At 33.2% G+C, this 15119-nt stretch overlaps 1 protein-coding gene across 1 annotated transcript in view; it reads left to right on the top strand.

Moving 5' to 3' along the window:
* Positions 1-10441, top strand: part of GNAT3 (guanine nucleotide binding protein, alpha transducing 3) — a 45356-nt gene extending 34915 nt beyond the window's left edge. The window contains exons 6-8 of the mRNA XM_005862921.2: positions 6639-6768; positions 6956-7109; positions 10215-10441. Coding sequence (XP_005862983.1) covers positions 6639-6768; positions 6956-7109; positions 10215-10405 — 475 coding nt within the window. The 3' untranslated portion in view covers positions 10406-10441. The remainder of the gene's footprint in view (positions 1-6638; positions 6769-6955; positions 7110-10214) is intronic.
* Positions 10442-15119: the final 4678 nt, after the last annotated feature.

Genomic DNA, 15119 nt, shown 5'->3' with positions numbered 1-15119 from the left:
CCCAGGATCATATGTAGAAGTACTAGAAATGTGATTAGCATGCACACATTTCTAATTTCAAAGACTGCACTTCTTACACTGCATATCACTGATGGGCTATGGATAAATTGGGATGGAAACTATTCTTTCTCTATAATGCATCTGGCATGTGCTTCTTCTAGTATTGTTGGTCATTCATAAGTCCCTTCAGAGAGAAGAGGGAAAGGGGGATAAAATCAAATGACAGCCTGTTGGGGAGATATCTCTGAGCTGGCAGGCCCCTCTGGGACTTGACAAGCCTGTGCTTCTAAAACCAGGGCACATGATTGCCAATGAACTCCCTAAACCTCAGAAGTCATGTTCATTTCCTGGAGAGGCCTATTGTGAGAAAAAATATATTTAAAACACTGTGTTATTTTTAAAATGCAAATGTATACTACTCAGAATATTTGCTTTATAAATTTATGAATATTTATATTTAGTTCTGAGTGAAATAGATGTTCCAGGAAATGAACATGACTTCTGAGGTTTAGTGAGTTCATTGGCAATCATGTGCCCTGGTTTTAGAAGCACAGGCTTGTCAAGTCCCAGAGGGGCCTGCCAGCTCAGAGATATCTCCCCAACAGGCTGTCATTTGATTTTATCCCCCTTTCCCTCTTCTCTCTGAAGGGACTTATGAATGACCAACAATACTAGAAGAAGCACATGCCAGATGCATTATAGAGAAAGAATAGTTTCCATCCCAATTTATCCATAGCCCATCAGTGATATGCAGTGTAAGAAGTGCAGTCTTTGAAATTAGAAATGTGTGCATGCTAATCACATTTCTAGTACTTCTACATATGATCCTGGGGAAATCTTTCACCTAGTTTTAGTTTCCATTTCTTTTTTGCATATTAGGCTTTTATTCTATAGGATAGGAATTCCTACACTACACAACTACTACCTCTTTGCCATCCACTAAAACCACTTTTCAGCTCTTTTCTTTTCTTAGTAGGTTTTTCTTTCTCACTGACTCAAGAGGGTAAGTTATTAAAGGCATCTTCTATGAGGAAGAGAATGCAGGAAATTTCTCTACAAAATATTTTTTAAATATTTAAATTTTACTATAAAAATATTAAAGAACACAGTTATACTTTTTATAGAACTCTTTTTTAAAATATATTTTTATTGATTTCAGAGAAGAAGGGAGAGGGAGAGAAAGGTAGAAACCTCAATGATGAGAGAGAATTGGCTGTCTCCTGCACAACTCCCACTGGGGATTGAGCCTGCAACCTGGGCATGTGCCTTGACCGGGAATCGAACTGTGACCTCCTGGTTCATAGGTTGACGCTCAACCATTGAGCCACACCAGCTGGGACTTAGGGAATTCTTTAAAATCAATTAAATATGTTTTTAAGTTGAGTCAGAGCAATATTAATCCCTTAATAAATTCTCACAGTTAAGTCACCTTTTTTCCTTTTTTTGAAGTGCTGAATAAGATTATCTAAAAGCATACAGGCATTTGTAGTCTAAAATTTTTTAGTATTTCAAACAGGAAATATAAAAACAATGTACATTCCAATTTATTTCAGAAAGCGCCCAGGTACTAAAATATAGTGCATTAGCATTGATTTGTATTCACATACCATAAATTATCATATCACTATTTAAAAACCAAATACTTAATTTACATATTAAATTAGAGTATTCAGGAATTTTAAACAGGAACTTCAAAATGAAAAATTATCTCTGCCAATGTACTGTATCATTTTCCTGTATCACCTAATTTAGTGGAAATTACCTTAGAGTTCTTATCAAACCAGAACGCCACTGTCAAACTGATAAAATTAATTACCTTTACAGGTGTTAAAATACTGTGTAAATGGAAAATGCAATGCAAATGCAAGACCTCTTATTTTTGTAAAATAATTCCTCAGGACAAAGAACTTACAGATTTATCAGAATTTATTAAACAATTATAGAGAAGTCACTTTCCATGATTAAAAAACAATTGACAGAACATAAAACTATACAGAAGTCAATGAAAAGAGGTCAGAAAATATTACAACATAAAGCTTGAGATATTTTAAATTTAATATAATTATTTTCAACATTCGAATGGATATCATATAAAATAAATTATAATTTTCCTGAATTTGAAGTTGAGTCATGCGCACTGTGTTAATTTCTGGGAGGTAGATTCATCTTAGCTCAGGAGTGAGTCTGGTGTCTACCCAGCAGCTATATTTCAACTCAGCTTTGTTATTCTCTATTAGGTCTCATAGAGCAATAACTCATGTATACTATCTATTTGATTAAGTTATGTTTATGGTTAATATTACCAAAATAATAAGTTATAGAACATAATGTGTAATTTATTCTAGTGATAGAATTTATTTTAATGAATTTATAAATTATACTATTCAATAATTAGAGAATTACATAATGGGCATTTTAAGTTCCAAACATGCATACAGACTTAGCAAAAAGTATATAATGGTACTAAAAATTATGGGAGTTTAGAGACCCTGGCTCCCTCATAGTTGTAAGTCCTTTTGATTCTGTTTTTTTTAACCCCAAATAATTAAGGATTTTAGAATGACCTCTGTGCATATACTTTATGTCTGCAAGTGTCTACCCTGATTTTTAGAACAGGGCACAAGACAAAGACTTGATTAGGCCATTTTGCTATGTCTCTGTAGTGATGACACAGATCCACCTGTTGACCTGTCATGTAGCCATCTTAAGAGGTTATGTCAATTGTGCTAAAACCAAGTATCTTGAATAAATATCATAATTTAATAATTTAAAATAATACTTTAAGTAAATAATTTAAATAAATTCCTACTCAGATTAGATCTATTTTTTTGTGTGGTCAAATATGTAGATGTCAATAATTATAATTTTTCTAAGAGAATCACATGCTTATAGGATGAGCAAAAACATTTAACAAATAAATTAACTGCAGTAGCATTATTTATTTTTAGCTATCCTATGTCATATAATGGTTTTGTAAGCACTGTAAAGGGCAGATTAATAATAATCTATTCTGATATGGAGTATGAATAATCTTGTGTGGTAAATATTTAGCCAATTGTTTACCATAAACCCATAAAACTCAAAAATTTATAATAGACTATAAACTCAAATGTTTAGTCAACTGCTTAATATAAAGCTATAAAACTTTGATGACTTGCCCTATATTAATGCTATGGGCAATTTAACAAATTATTGATGTTCTGCTATGAGTTAAAAGCCTGACCAGTCAATTTACAGCTCCATCATACATTTCAGGCATTTAAAAAGTTTTTTTTTTAAAAAGAATTCTAGCTTAAGTACCTTACTTAATAAGAAAATATATATTACCAAAAACAAGAACAAAATCCTTTACCCAAAATGAGAACTGCAAGTTCCAATCACTGTTATGGCACTCTGGTAACCTTAACAGTTTAGGGAATTAAGGGTATTCAAGCTGTATCACATGTCCATTCACCAGATTAATTGCCCATATAGATGAGCCCAAACCAAATGTTCATCAGCAAGTATATGTGTTCTTTGTGTTTATTTTTGTTTTTCACAGAATGGTCATGATGGAATATAAACACACACACATATATAAAATCACTGCTTCAGTGAAATGTATAATAAATAAATGCTCTACTTTGGAAATCTTCAAATTGTATCAATAGAATGTTATGCTTTATAGCTCTAAAATAAGCCTCAAATAAAAATTTAGAGAAAACACTAAAGTGAAAAGTGATGTATGAAAAATAAATTATGACAACAGCAGAAAAGCATAATGCAAGTTTTCTTAGAACTAACATTATATCCTGAAAAATCTATATAAAAGGAAAACTCCAGCTATTGGTCTGATTTGCTAATGAACATTTCAGTTCTATAATGTTTGCATTACTAGGGACTCTCTGTAAATTATTTTTAAATTAAAAATATATCGACATGAGAGAAACAAGATTATCCTCTCAGAGATAAAATATTTGGTTACCATGCAGGGAATCTGAGCAGTTATCTAAAGTCACATTAAGAATATTCTCAGATTTGCAAAATTTGAGTATATCTGATTGAAAATATAAATGTGATTAAATAAAGAAAGTATCAATCAGAATAGATGAAGATAGGTTCATTGTCCATAAAAGGAGATAAAAGATGCCCCAAACAAATGCTAATAGGACTAATCCAAGCCCTGTTTAATAGGGAAAACTTAATCAAGATATCTTGGAAATTGGTTCCATCATTCTTACTGTGAAATCTGAATATTTGGCGCTCAGAACAAATATCCCATTCATCCAGTGACTTTTGTCCTGGCTCTGTGATTAGTTAGTTCTCCTTTATAATACCCACCATGGAAGCAAACCCTGACGAGAGGATTAGAGCAAAAAAAGAAACAAGAATTATGGAGGTTCTTACATGTTAAAATTGAGTGGGTGGGAATACAAGGGGTGGATTTAGTTTGACAAAGCCCACCATAAGTTTAAACCTGGTGATGTACACTCCATCCTCAACTCACCAAGTTAATCCACAAGTTAATGCATTTTTGTCCAATGACAGTATCACATTTCTTTGCCAACAAATGATCCATCATGTATTTATATATGATTAAATGGAGAATATGTGAAACACCTAGAACACAGACTGTCTACAGTATCTCCATTAGAGAAATGAAACAAAACACCTGAAAGGTGGAGAATTTGCCCAGTGACCTGTTTGGCACCACATAGAACCATCTGACCAGAGGAGAAAGGACAGACTCCACAGCAAAGGTAATTGCAATTCACTCGATGAGGGTTTGAGACAATCAGATAATATGTCCTACTTGGGGACCTCTGGTTCAAAGTAAGTAGACTTAAACTTAATGATATCCACAACACACCATGTTCTCTCATTCCTTACACATGCACTTTACATTAAAATACCCCCTCCATGCCATTAACCTGGAATATACTCATTTATTTAGCACATTTTTATTGCATGTCTATTGTGCATCAGGGATAGTGCCTGACACTGGGGATATAGCCATCACTACTATAGATAAGGTCCCTGTCCTCATGAGGCCACTATTCTATTAGGGAGATAACAGATACTAAATATGTAAAACATATAAATAACTAAACCAGTTAACGACTGATTGTGACAATTACTATAAAGGAAATTAAGAGAGTGGTGTGATAGAAAGTAAGTGAGGGATGGAGAGAGCCTTCTTGGTGGAGGAGACATTAACACTGAGACCTGTTGAGAAAGAAGTGTTACATAAGGAAAAGGGGAATCATGTCACATGGAAAGGAGACAGACTACAAAAGTCCTGAAATAGCAAAATTTAGGTTTATATTAAAGGAACTGAAAGAATAACCTTGTGATTGGGCTGTATTAAAAAGAGGAACATGGTATGAACTTGGATAGGTAAGCAAGAACCAAAACTGCTGTGGCCTTAGTGGTCATTAAACCAGTTTGGGTTTGATTCTAAGGTGGAAAAGATGCCATTGAGTAGTAGACCTCTGGCAATGGCCCTGGTCAGAAATGTTGGTGGCTTATCCAGGAGGAAAAGAGTTGGAAAGAAGTGGTTGAATTAGAAACTGCATTTTTGATGTGTTCTAAATGGATGGTAAGGGGATGTGGGGCATTAAAAATGTAGTTTCTGTATTGGATTGCCATGTCCACATTGGTGCCTTGTGCCAAAATACAAAAACAGAAGGAGAACCAAATATTCAAACACCTCCTCTGAGTAAGTTTCATGATCCCACAGGCTGAAGTAAATCTCCCTCTAGGCTCACACTCTACCTTGTAGATTAGAATTTTATTAAATATTATTATAAAAATGTATTTGTTTTTCTCTCTATCACACAGAGAGCGCTTTGAAGATAGTGAGGATATTTTTTCATCTTTGTGGCTGTAGGTCTAGCACAATGTCTAGTGCATGAATTTATTTCTGGGCTCTCTATTCTGTTTCATTGTGTCTATGTGTCTTTTTATGCCAATATCATACTGTTTTAATTAATTTAGCTTTGCAATATAGTTTGAAATCAAGGAGTTTGATGCCTCCAGCTTTGTTCTTCTTCTTCCTCTAGATTGCTTTGGCTATTTGGGTCTTTTGTGGTTCTATACAAATTTTAGGGTTGTTTGTTCTATTTCTTTGAGAAATACCATTGGGATTTTGATAGGGATTGCATTGAATCTGTAGCATGGGCATTTTAACAATATTAATTCTTCCAATCATGATCAAGTTCAATAATCATTTGAATGAATGAATGTAGGAAGAGCTAAGAAAACAGCCCAGGAATTATATTATCAGAACTATGATAGTTTCCAATCTTCTTGTGGGTTATATTAATTTAAGACTATATATAAACTTTGATCAAAATCTCCCAAGGCTAATCAATTTCTTACTAAAACTCTAAGCTACCTTAAATTTCCCACATGCTCAAAGTCAGTGTGTGATTTATTTTACTATAGTTTGCATGAAGTAAAAAAAGAAAATGATGAAATTTCTTCTTTAGTCCTTGAGCTGAAAATTGGACAAAGAAGATGTATTTTATAATGAATAAAAATCAAAAGACTACCTTTTAGAGATATAAAAGTATCCAGTTAAAATTCTAAAAGTTAATCTTAATGAGAATTTTGGAGGCTATTTGCAAGTTTTGTTATTCTATTATTATTTTTTTAAGAATGTTCGATGTTGGTGGACAGAGATCTGAGAGAAAGAAATGGATTCACTGCTTCGAAGGAGTTACATGCATTATATTTTGTGCAGCTCTCAGTGCCTATGACATGGTCCTGGTGGAAGATGAAGAAGCGGTAAGTCTAAAAGGAACATAAGGCCAGGGTGAAAAACAAGCATTTTCAGTTTGCAATATTACTACCACATTTTCCAACGCAATTAAGGCCTTCCAAAGGTGTTATTTCTAGATCCTTGTTTATCATGTCCAAGATTAATATTTTGCAAATAATAATTCTACACATTCTCATCTTTTAAACCAAACAGAACAGAATGCATGAAAGCCTTCACCTGTTCAATAGTATCTGTAATCACAAGTACTTTGCCACCACCTCCATTGTCCTGTTTCTCAATAAAAAAGATCTCTTTCAAGAAAAAGTCACCAAAGTGCATCTTAGTGTCTGCTTTCCAGAGTACACTGGTAAGATAATTTTCATATAATTACAGAGTAGTAAAAACTTATATAGATACATATTTCCTTATCTGGATCTTGACATGCAATATTTATGAGGTTGAGGCTTGTAGTACATTTTGAGTCATGTGTGTGATCCAAACTGGAAAGAATTTTATGAGAAAACATTCCTACTTTGTCTGCATTAAAGCAAAGCTCTAATAAATAAATAGGAGATGGTTAGATAGACTGGTGTTGCTACTCCATAGTAATGTATCAAATGATGTTGCAAACATTAAACATTGTAATAGGAATGTAAATTTTATTTCAAACTGGAATTTTTCATATATTTCCTAATGAAGCCTTGGAATGCTGTATTAGATCTCAGTGCCTCCTCAAAGTCTGAATTAAATTTCCTGAAGGATAGCATGAATGAATTTGAGAATAGTGACACCCTTTCTTTTTCTAATTGTCCTAGAATCTAGGACCTAGAGTTTTAGTGCTGATCCTATTAATCAGTAATTATAAATGTCAGGTTCTCTAGAAGGGTTATTTTCCCTTTGGAAACTTTTTTTTTTTTGCTATTATATGCTCTGTTGTCAGTAAAATTGGGTAAGATGGAAATATTTATGATTTATACACAAATACAAGCAATTTCACCACTTGATACATGAGTAACCCAGATGTTACTAGGACTATGGCATTCTGTCAAAGTAACTATATGTGCTAGTCTATAGTTAGTGCTTGTATCTTTCTTCTGCATTTATAAATATTAATTATATGTTCACACATTTATCATATGATTAAATATCATGATTCTGTATTGAATATTATAAATTTCTATTTTATTGAATTAATTTCAGAGAGAAAGGGAGAGGGAGAGAGAACTAGAAACATCATTGATCAGCTGCCTTCTACATGCCCCACACTGGGGGTCAAGCTTGCAACCCGGGCATGTGCCCTTGACCAGAATCTAACCCGGGACCCTTCAGTCCACAGGTCGACGCTCTATCTACTAAGCCAAACAGGCTAGGGCTTGAATATTACAAATTAAATATAGGCTTACAATAGTGCTTTCTTTTAACTACTAGAGTTTACTTTTTAGAGCAGTTTTTAGTTTAGAAGAGAAAATACAGAGTTCCCATATACTCCTTCTCTCTGGTCAGCTCCCACAGTTTCCCCTATTATTAACATCTTGCATTGCTGCAGTCTTCTTACAGTTGATGAACAGATATTGGTATATTGTTAACTAAAGTCAGCAGTTTCGCCCTAACAGGTTTGGCTCAGTGGATAGAGGGTCGGCCTCTGGACTGAAGGGTCCCAGGTTTGACTCCAGTCAAGGGCATGTACCTTGTTTGCAGGCACATCCCCAGTGGGGGGTGTGCAGGAGGCAGCTGATTGATGTTTCTCTCTCATCGATGTCTCTAACTCTCTATCCCTCTCCCTTCCTATCTGTAAAAAATCAATAAAATATATAAATAAATAAGTAGATAAATAAGTAAATAAATAAGTAAGTAAAGTCAGCAGTTTGCATTAGCCTTAAGTCTTTGTGTTGTACAGGTCTATGGGTTTTACCAAATGCCTGTTATGTGCCCACCATTACTGTGTTATACAGAACACTTTCACTGCCTTACAAATCCCTGTGCTCCACATTCATACTTCTCCTCGCCCGCCCTCCAACCCTTGGAAACCCCTGTTATTTTCACTGTTTCTATAGTGTTGCCCTTTCCAGAATGTCATATAGCTGGAATTATACAGTATGTGGCATTTTCTAATGCCTTTCACTTTTCAATATTAAATGCAATATGCATTTAAATGTCCTCCATACCTTTTCATGGATTGATAGCCCATTTGTTTTTATTGTGGAATAATATTTCATTCTTTAAACAAACCACTTTCTGTATCCTTTCATCTATTGAAGGATATCTTGGTTGCTTCCCGTTTGGGGCAATTATGGATAAAGCTACTATAAACATCCATGTGCAGGTTTTTGTGTGTACATAAGTTATTGTGTAAATGCCTAGGAGTACAATTTCCGGATTATATGATAAGACTACCTTTAACTTTTTAAGAAATTGACAAATTGCCTTCAAAAGTGGCTGTATCATTTTTGCATCCCCATCAGCAATAAATAAGAGCTCCTATGGCTCCACATCTTTGCCAGCATTTGGTGTTGTCAGTGTTTTGGAATCTTAGCTGTTACAAGATCGTCCCTTGTGGAATTTTTCTCCTGGTAATAATAAATAAAATCTTACCTTCTTGGAAAATCTTTATGCTACCATTCTCTCCTGTGTTAGGTACCCACTCAGCACATTCTGCTAAAGCCACAAGTAGGTCATTTTTAGGTGTCCTGTATTTGTTAGCCTTCTTATTTTATTTCTGCCTTTCCCAATTGATCCATTGTGTGTCCTGCTACTAGTCTAACTTCCTTTTAAGCACAGCCTTCATTGGCTCTTTATTTAACTTTACTAAAACATCAGTCAAGAATAGTTCTCTATCTTACATTTCTCATTTTAGCTGCTTTGTTTAGTTAGCAACATAGTTCATAATCTGGCCCATACCACCTACTCTACTTGACTTCCTACAGTCCCTCTATGAAAATCTTTCATTGTTACCAAACCCAATTCTCCAAAATGCACATTAACTTCTCAACTCGACCCTGAAGTCTAGTGGTACAGGCCATTCTCACTCTCACTTTTGGTTTTCACTCATATAATGTTTCTGTTCTCTTCTAGCTATTCCTTAAGGTCTAGCTCAAATACCACCTCATTCTGCAGTTTACTTTGTAACTTTTATTCTTTTCTTCATTTTGTTCATATGAAACTAAATGCACATACTTTGATATATATATAGAGGCTTCATTACTCACTTACTTGGTTGTGTAAATATATTAGTATTTCTCCTCTATTGATGTCGAGGTTAAATATTAGCCACTTGAAGTCCTCAGTGGTTAAGTATAGTTCCCAGCACAAAGTAGGCATTACATAAATCCCAGATAATTGAGAATTGCCAATATTGACTTTTTAGTACAGAGTACATTAAATAGAAGCACACAAAGTACAATCTTAAAACTTACTGATATTATTTATAATTTTATTTCTTATGCAATTAATGTTTAATTTCTTTTTTAAAAAGGGCCAAATACATTTGAAGATGCAGGGAACTACATCAAGAACCAGTTTCTAGACCTGAATTTAAGAAAAGAAGATAAGGAAATTTATTCCCACATGACCTGTGCTACAGATACCCAAAATGTCAAGTTCGTGTTTGATGCAGTTACAGATATAATAATCAAAGAGAATCTGAAAGATTGTGGACTTTTCTAACAACCTCTTTTTTCCTTTCATTCTTGCTTATGTATGTTTTTCAAGATATAGAAGGAAAGGTGCTGTGTGATGTGTTGTTTTAATAGATATTAACATATCTAGAAATGTAAGTAGCATTATAAAGCAAAAAGTTTTCATGCAAAGTTTGAATTTATTGTCACCTGTATCTGGATCAGTTTTTATTTCTGTGGGACATTGAGGATCAGGTGTCTTTGATGTCCTCAGGTCTGAAAACTGGTATATATCAGAAATTCTATATCAGTACAAATCACTGGCATTGAATTTGCTTGGAAATTAAGTTCTGCATTGTAGCCTATTTTTGATCATAGAACAATTAAAAGTGCCAGGTAATCCATATTATTTCCATTGGCCAGATTTTGAGAGGCATTCATTTTGGTTGCTAATGTAACTGTGCCTGTACTATAGAGACTATTCAAAGGTGATACATGTGGTGTTTTATTGGTCCATTATTCCTATTTAGCCAGCTGCAAATGAAATGTTCACTTGTTGATGCAAAATTACATATGCAAGAAAATGCATGCAATTTTATCTGTTTACTTTTTTTCCTTAGAAAATAGTATTAGTGCTTAATTTACCTGTGGAATTGAAGATTTCAATCATCTATCTCTGCTGAATGAAAACAGGGGACAATGAATGGTCAAGTACACAGTGTAAAACTGTTAACAAGAGTTTTCAAAGGAATGCTCATTTCCCCCATTTTATTCCAGAACAGCAAGGAACATTATTACAATTTATGGTTTGGGGTCAATTCTTAGACTGCAAGAGAGAAAACGAATTCAGTGTCTTATTATTAGTATATATTGTTTTGTAAATAAGAAGTAGAAAGAAAGGGCAAGTAAATTAGGAGATGTTTTTTAGAAGAGAAAGACTGAGCTTTTCTCTTAGTACCATCTGGTTCATGCTATATGTCACATGGTATGCTAATGGTCAAAGCCTCCTTTTTAAAAGTTAATTTGGTGCCCTGCAATCTAAATCATATTATTTATGAACAGAAAAAAATGCCTTTTCTTTTTTAATGTGTGTACCATTTACAACATATACTTTTCAAGCATGTCTCAATACTGTTTACTCTCAACACTTGTAGAAGAAGCTGATATAGATCAGAAGAGTAGGTCAATGCATGAGATTTAGTATTCTGAAAAAATAGCTACTTAGGTGTTTACAATGTAGATGAGATGAAGAAAACATAAATCAAGCAATATGCCAATCTGTAGCTCCATTTGATTTAGCTGCTACTTCCTTGTTCTGTAACATATTTCCTTTCCAAAAACATAAGGATGACCACTACTCAGTAAGTAACCTTTATTAGAGTGTCCCTGGGTTTATCTTCAAAACCACAAAAGCAGTTATAAATAAATCTGTCTAAGAAAAACTATTTTTAAATTTCTGTGCTGAATATACATTTTTTAAGGAGCCTAAGATACCAAGAAAACAACAACAAAAGCATGAAAATATATTTAGTTCAGGCACTCAATAAAATTTTTTGGCTGAAAAACAACATCTATATGACAACAGCCCAACATTTTGCTAGGAGATATTCAATGCTGTGAGATTATAAATTAAGATCACAAATGCTATCATTTCTTCCATTGCGCTTTGTCTTTTTTCCTTCTATTCTACTTTAAACTGTTTGTTTCCCTCAGGGTGAGAAGAATTTTCCAGAGAAGATTAAGATACTTTTTGAAATGTTACTATTATTGTTATTTCAATTTTGACTCTGGCTTACCATTAGGATTCCTCTGTTAGGTAACACAGGTAGAAAGGATTGGGTCCAAAAATAGTTCAATTTGTCTTTTAAAAATGCAAAACTAATTTCAATCTGTGCAAAAAACTGACCGGCATCAATATTTACTTATGAAATATTATAATCTGAGAACTTTAAAAAATATGCTAAATGACCAATCTATAATTAGAGGTAAGTTTGGATTATTAAAACAAATAAAAACAATTTAAATTTATTCTAATGCTGATTGAAATTAAAATCTTCCTCCAAATTAAAAACATTAACTATGCTAAAAAATAATCTTCATTAAAACAGAGAAATGTTTAATAGAGAAAATATAAAATAGATGTTTGCATTATTTCTTTAATGATTGCAACCTTAAATTTGACTCTATTTTTTATTTTACATTAAAATTTTAATTAAAAATGGTTGGTGCAGATGCACAGCATTTTGAGCTAATTTTTAAAAAGTAACAAAATGGAAAATATAGGAAGCGATGCTTTAGCTGGAAGAAATGCACACTGAGACTAGAAATGTTCAAGTTGCTTAGAACTGAAACACCTATTCGATTGAAAACTCAATGTTTAACTGTACAGTTAGGGTTGTTTGTTTTTTGCATTTATAGTGTCTCAAAGAAGCAGTCTTAGTGGTTTTCATTTAAAGTTCAAACCTGATTATACTGATATTTTCCTTTTGTGTTATTTGAGGTTTCTCTTCCTGACTCAGACTGTTCCTGACTCCTGCTTACCTTAGATTTCTAACACTCCCAGCTCATGCATGTCTAAGATTTGTCCAGTTGTCGTCACATGCACTACCTCAGGGATCTGGTGCAGGCCTATATCTATTGGGTCATTAACAACTAGCCCTTGCAGAGGCTGTCCAGGAGCATGAACAGGTCAATAGACAAGTCTTTGCATCATGGCACTAGTGACTGGAGAGAGAAATGAAAACAAGAGTATTAACTAGGTAATATTTTGGTGTCAAAATAAAATTATTGGCAACTCTACAACATGCTTTATGGAAAAGGGCTTTGCAAATCTGTGGAGTCTATAATATACATTATAGATATGCAATATTTTATTGATTGACAAAATTTATAAAGTATATCAATTTTTACATGCATGACACAAATGGGCAAACTACTTTTTCAGGTTATGGACCTGCCTACTACAATGTTTTCCTTGACCCATTATCCTATTTAATCCAAAATGTATTTTAAGCAACTTGCAGAAAATCACTCAGGCTTGACTTTTAATCTAACAATATGTATATGAGGAAAAGTGCTTTGTGTTGATTTATGTGTTTTTACTATGTTACACCACCTCAGGATCAGAGCTGGATATGTTGATTAGCATATATGGCTACTAAAAATAAAATATTTGTAACAACTGTAAGAGAAATTATGAATCTTCTACCTTTGATTATCTTTAAAAAGAGGAGAGACAGCCTCTGCCTGGGATGGAGTAAGTGCTCACTAGAGAATAGACCCAGTTAAGGCTCTCTTTCCATGTAGGTCTTTTCTGACAGTCTTACAAACTAGTTTGTAGCCACAGGGGGGCACACTTACATCATGTGTTTTTCTATTCAAAAGCTGCAGACGTAATAAACTTGGATTACCAATAACTTTAATGAAACATATAATTAAAATCCTATTAAGGACCATAGTTTATGTTGTGTTTCTAGCTCAGTTGTAAATGATAATCTCTTGATAATCATAATATGCACTATTTTAGTCAAATTTGTAAATAACAAAGCTATTGAAACATCTTCAAGTTTGTTTAGTGTTACGACAATATCTAGTCTCTTCTCAAACTCTTTTTTTCTTTTGCCATTTTGAAACTGTTGCTTAAATCTAATTTACCATTAATTTTGTAAAATGTGGGTTGTTGTTTTTTCCAGTAACCTGTATTGTGCCTGAAATCTTGATTAGCTTCCAAAGATAGAAGAAAAATTATTTGATGCCTAACTGCTATGTTTTGTGACTAGTAATGAATCGGCTGCTTATTATTGTATACCTTTTCAGTAAATCAAAGTAAAATTTTACTCTGTTGTAACATTAACCATTCCATTATTTCTTTATTAAAACTTTTTCACAATCACCAAACTAAGAGGAAAATGAGTGCTCTGTGACATCTGGCTATTACCAGCACATAACTGCCAACACACTTTTCATTAGTAATAGCATAATTGTTATTTTAAACCACATTGGTCACACTAATTAAGAAATAGAGTCACATGACCAAAAAAGGAAATTAAAAAAAATCTCAATTTACTTTACAGGGACAGTGATTGCCCTCTTTTTACTACACCTTTCAGATAAAAAGCAAAACAAAGCAAAACAAAGACACATAAGCAAAACAAAGAGATTATTTTATTTAAAAGGCATTCATAGTTTCTAAATTGGTCAGATTGAAACAAAACAGCACATTCTGAATGTGAATGAAAATTGTTTTTTCAATATACATTGCTGTGAGTTTTCTTTTCTGAAAATGAAAAATGGTCAAATGCCATTATAATATCGAAACCAATGGAGATTGTTTCCATTTTAACATAGTAAAAGCCTTACACTGGAGAAAATGACTGTACTTAAAGTTAGCGTAAGGAAGTTTAGAATAAAAGGGACCCCATGCAAAATGCCGAAGAAAAAAAACTGATAATATGCTGCAATTATCCAATGATAATTTGACTATTTTAACATACAAAATATTGATATACAAGTGTACACTTATAATAGCAAAGTTATATAATTTATCAGCAAAAGAAACATTTACGTTTCCCTTGGAGTTAGATTATTCATTATAGTGAGTCCACAAATGTTTAATCTGTTTCTATTATATTCAAGAAACAATCATTTCACATTTTTATTCACATATATAGTGTGCTCCCCAACAATACCCGTAGCAGGGCAGCATAATCATCTCTGATTTTTGAAACAAAGCATAGAGAATTTTATTATAAAAACATATAAAC

This window comes from Myotis brandtii, unplaced genomic scaffold (genome assembly GCF_000412655.1).
Source record: "Myotis brandtii unplaced genomic scaffold, ASM41265v1 scaffold17, whole genome shotgun sequence".
Taxonomy (NCBI): domain Eukaryota; kingdom Metazoa; phylum Chordata; class Mammalia; order Chiroptera; family Vespertilionidae; genus Myotis; species Myotis brandtii.
Note: the sequence above shows the minus strand (reverse complement) of the source record. Positions and strands in the feature narration are given on the sequence as shown.